We start from the raw sequence: 5,000 nt of genomic DNA on the forward strand, positions 1-5,000 counted from the left end.
AAGAAAGAAAAAAAACGAAAGCAAAACGGAAGAAAAACATGATTACAACAGACGAATCATGGGTGATGTCACAAAAAATTACCTTGCAGATTCCTTCCTTCAATAGTATACTGAGATTCCCATCTAACACTATTCACTAGAAAGTGCTAATCCTCATCTGCATTTCCACAAGCTAATTCTCCTTTAATACGGGCCGTAAACCTAACTAAATTCGAATCCTTTACACACAAATGAAAGGACTTATCACTTTAACGACATTTGCAAAAGAGGAAGAGGGAGAAAAAAGGAAACACCTAGACGACAGGAGGGTCAATAAAACACCCCGCACAACCTCCTTAAAGAGTGCACTTAAAAAGGAGAGGAAAAAAAAAGGCTCTCGCGGACCCATTGACCCACGGAACATCAGCTGTTTTCTCACCTCTGGCATCGAGTATCGTGAATCCTGAAGTCCCGAGTCCCTACAACCAAAACGTACCTGTAAAGAAAAAGAGGTAATTAGTTTCGAAATAATGCCTTGAGTAAAATGACATTTAATCTGCACATAAAAAAGAGACGAACTGTGAAATAAAATATGGGTAGAAAGAAGTTTCCGTTGTGGGTACAAAGTTTATGTTCCACCTTCTATGTTTTAAGACAGTCATTCGTGGATGACGCGTTCGAAAACTTGAAAAATTGCGCTTGAACGTACTGATAGGACTGGAAAAGAAAATGCGATTTAATCTATAATTATCCCGGCGTAGCGTACCGTCCCTGAATCACACGCAGCAAATTTAATTTTCGTGCTAATAGAAATCATACACAGTACACCGAATGGCTAGTTACCTGTCTCATAAACTCCGATTCGTAGGAATGTTAAGAGCGTAACAGCAATCGTTAACGTTAGCGTAATATATCAGATCTAACACCAACAAAAGTCATCCTTTAGAGTCACCGAAACGGAAAATGTTCTTGGCTATAGCAATGAAAATTCCTATACTTTTACGATTTCGGCCAAGAGGTAGCACATAATACTGCGATCAAGAATAGACTTCAGAAAGATATACTTGAAAAAAAGTGTACATGGCAGGCTTACTGACTACACTTTATGACTGGCTACTGGATCTCGAATACCCGAGCAATCTAAATGTCCTAGCGTAAGACAGTGGTAAGACAACACATAAGGAACATCACAATTTCCGCGCCCACTCCTTCACGGTTCTCAGCCAGCCCGTGTTGACTGTGCCCTCGGAAATAGTTGCAAGCCCTTGCTTCGCATTCATTACAGCAACATTTCTACCATTTACAGTGGGGGTATTGCTGTCACCACTCTCAGCCGGAAACAGATTCTGCTTCTTCTCGGACCTCAATTGCGTCAGTTACAAAATATGTGACGTAAAGAAGGGTTTATTTATTTCAAAACTGATCTAAGCGAAAGTACAAAAAGATGAGAAAAAATGTAACGACTACAATCTGTACAAAACACAATTTTAAGGGAAAACATGCAATTTCCAAAACTTTCCAAGTAGTTATTCAAATTGTACACCATATTCAGCATACTTAGCTCAAAAACGAAACAACGCTCGGAATTGGTGCAGTAAAAAGAAAAGAAAAAATAAAATGCTACGGTTACCGTGCACTTGACTCGCTAAAACCTAACCGTTCATTGGCCATAAGGCTTTAATAACCGGTTCCATTTGCTGTAGAGTGGTAAAAGGCATCCTCTGCCACTATATAATTAATCTTCTCATTAACGCTCAACTTTGCTGACTGCTAAATGCTTTCGAAACTCATTTTACTCACCGTAAACTTTTAGTTAATAATCTAGTAAATCTTATTAATGGACTCCACTACACGCGGAAAACATACACACTAACTTGAAGAGGAGGTCGAGCTTTAGGCCCCATTTAGCAAACCGATATAACCTCCGACATAGAAAATGTGAAACAAAATGAAATAGAAACAATAAAGGGAGAGATAGAAGGTAATAGACAATATCTAAGATTAATTATAAGCCCAACACCCGGAAAGCCTTAGTAATCCGGTTCAGCCGCAAGGAAAATTCAATGATTGCTTCAGCTTCCGAGGAGATTCAATTACCGGGACGAGCTGCCAGAGGGAATTGCCAGCTTCGCTTTCAATGCAAGGGAAAGTCTGAGGGATCAGCGAGGCTGCCTGGGTTCTAGGCAGGTCTACTGGCTTGCTATGGGAAGAGAGAAAGCCGGAGGGATGGGCCCATGCGTGTACGGGGGCACACACACAAACGCGCACGCACACACACACACACACACACACACACACACACACACACACACACACACACACACACACACACACACACACACACACACACACACACACACACACACACACACACACAAAGGGAGAGAGGGGTGACAGAATAAAGAGAGAATAAATGACCTTGCTATCGAAGGCCGCCTTGGTTCCCTTAAGCACATCATCCTTTCAGAGGCTTTTGACCGCGGGCACCTGCCTGCGGTAGACAATGAGGCAATGTCTCTTATGGAAGCACATTTGTGAAGCTACAATAACGTAACCAACGGCTCTCCGTGACAGAGCTTCATTTCATCAGCTTAGCTTCAATCTGCTGTCACTCACGCCTCAGCCACACGGCCGCGTCTCACCGCTCGGCATTATACACTATTGTCATGCAAAACTTTCACCCGCATTCTCACAAACAAGCCGTCGGCTAATAGCTGTTGATCGGTGGAAACGGAGCGCCGGCTCACGCGCCGCGGCCTCTCACTAAAGCGCGTTTCTTTTCAGCTGCTTTTTATTTTGAATAACAAATTGCTAAAAAGCAAGGATTTTTTTCTGCAAACGTTTGAAATGTTACACAACCTAGCGACCTTTCTTCGCGAGTAAACAAGATGGCGTCAACGCCTGTCTGACAGAAGCCTGGGCAAATTCTGCAATATCATCTCCCAAAAGCTTTCGCGGCGCTGTTCACCTAGGCGCCATTATCTGCACTTAACGTATCGGTCCTTGGAACTCAATCACGGGGATCTGTCCAACTAAAAAAGACTTGAAATCTAAGAGGGTGTAGCTAAATGGAGGCTAGAACATCATCAAACTTTCAGAACAATTAGAAAGATCTTACGCATTGGGATGATGCATAGCTATGCTTAAGAACGACTAAGAATGCAAAAGTGGAAAGCTAAGAATCATTCAGGATTCACCTACGAAAAAAAGGTGATATGTGTGATCTACCTATACCATCATATCAAATAGGGAAAATCGTCATCGCAAAAGAGCAAGTCATTAAAGTGAAATAGAGAGATGAAGGGCACTACGTTTCCTTCGCAGATACCCACATCCATAAAAATAAAGAAACAGCGACCAGCCGAGAACATCGAGGAGGAGGGGACGACAACCCATAAATCAGATTACTGCGCAAGAGAGGGAGAGAGAGGGAGAGGGAGAGAGAGGAGAGGGGAGAGGGGAGAGAGAGAGAGAGAGAGAGAGAGAGAGAGAGAGAGAGAGAGAGAGAGAGAGAGAGAGAGAGAGAGAGAGAGAGAGAGAGAGAGAGAGAGAGAGAGAAAGAGAAAGAGAGAGAGAGGAGAGAGAGAGAGGTGTTTGGCAGAAAGAGACAGAGAGACTCGAAAGGAACGGTTCCTGAGATTTATCAGGCAATCGAGCCTACCATCAATCAACTTCGGCTGCAAGGAAAATATCATAAAAGATACAAAAAATGCATAAAAACCCTTCCCTTCTCTGGCGCTCCTTCCCTCCCCCGCCCTGCGTCGTCCATCAGCGGCGTCGCAGGAGTGGCGACAAGGCGTAGTGACGTTGACGCATTGCCCCTTTGTGCGTGTCCTCCAGTGCCTTTTCTCGCCTTTTCAACCCGCATGCCCCGCCGGCCGCTCTGCTCTCTATATTCGGAGCTCCGTGCCTTCGCCCAGCCCCCTTTGCTCTCCTCGTTGTTGTCTTGGCTAATGCTAATTCTGCTGTGCACGTTGCATTTATATTGAATCCTTTGCTATTCACTGTGTTCGTTATCTTGTATATATATACATATATACTTTTTTTCTTTTTATTTTTTTTTTCTTTTCTTTCTTTCCTTTTCTTCTTTCTTTTTTTTCTTTTCTTCTCTTTCTTTCTTTTTTCCTTTTCTTTCTTTCTTTCTTTCTTTTTTTTATTATTATCTGTGAAATAAATAAGTTCTTCCTTTCTCCCCATCCATCACCCTTGTAGACCTTCAACAATTATAATTTTCCTTCTTCCTCTCCTTCGCCTCTGCCTCCTGAGACGTCTGGCGCGGAATGGGGTCAGAATATCCTTATCAGTGACGTGGCTTTTGAATATCTGGAAGGGAAAAGAACTGCAAACACACAACTGTAGCGTCTCTGTGCCAGAGGCGCACCTGGTGGCGTGGCATTCAGGTGTCTTGCAAAATGCGCGCTTTAACATGAACCAGATACTGTAACACGCGAAACAATGCACTACCCCACAAAGGGCGCCGCGCCGCGTTTTTGCATTGTGTTTGTAAAATATACTTCTTGCTGGTCTGCTGGGGGCGTTTTATATCAGAATCTCTCATGAGTTTGTATATATAATCTTGGTCAAGTTGTACCTCCAGATATCTCTTTTACAGACACACGGACATATTTATATACACAGTAAATATGTATGTAGGACATTGCACACTCTACAAGCTATGATTTTTTTTATAATCATATGTGTATATTTGCACGCTTGCGTTACCGAAACGCACACTGATGTGTGTGTTTGTGTGTGTGTGTGTGTGTGTGTGTGTGTGTGTGTGTGTGTGTGTGTGTGTGTGTGTGTGTGTGTGTGTGTGTGTGTGTGTGTGTGTGTGTGTGTGCGTTTGCGTGTGCGTGTGCGTATATGTGTGTGTATACGTGTGCGTGTACATGTATTACGTGTACATGTATTACGTGTACATGTATTACGTGCACGTGTGTGTGTACGTGTGTGTGTCTGTGCGTGCATGAGTGAATGATAACAGTACACAGGCTAATCTCATCCTAAACCCGACAAAT

The 5,000-nt window shown here is 43.1% G+C and overlaps 1 protein-coding gene across 4 annotated transcripts in view; it reads right to left on the reverse strand.

Annotated features, from left to right (window-relative positions):
- Positions 1–442, reverse strand: part of LOC119577832 (myosin light chain kinase, smooth muscle-like) — a 77,843-nt gene extending 77,401 nt beyond the window's left edge. For all 4 annotated transcript variants that reach the window (XM_037925428.1, XM_037925429.1, XM_037925427.1 and 1 more), the window contains exon 1: positions 419–442. In XM_037925428.1, coding sequence (XP_037781356.1) covers positions 419–427 — 9 coding nt within the window. In that variant the 5' untranslated portion in view covers positions 428–442. The remainder of the gene's footprint in view (positions 1–418) is intronic.
- Positions 443–5,000: the final 4,558 nt, after the last annotated feature.

The sequence above is a fragment of the Penaeus monodon genome, chromosome 10 (genome assembly GCF_015228065.2).
Source record: "Penaeus monodon isolate SGIC_2016 chromosome 10, NSTDA_Pmon_1, whole genome shotgun sequence".
Classification (NCBI taxonomy): domain Eukaryota; kingdom Metazoa; phylum Arthropoda; class Malacostraca; order Decapoda; family Penaeidae; genus Penaeus; species Penaeus monodon.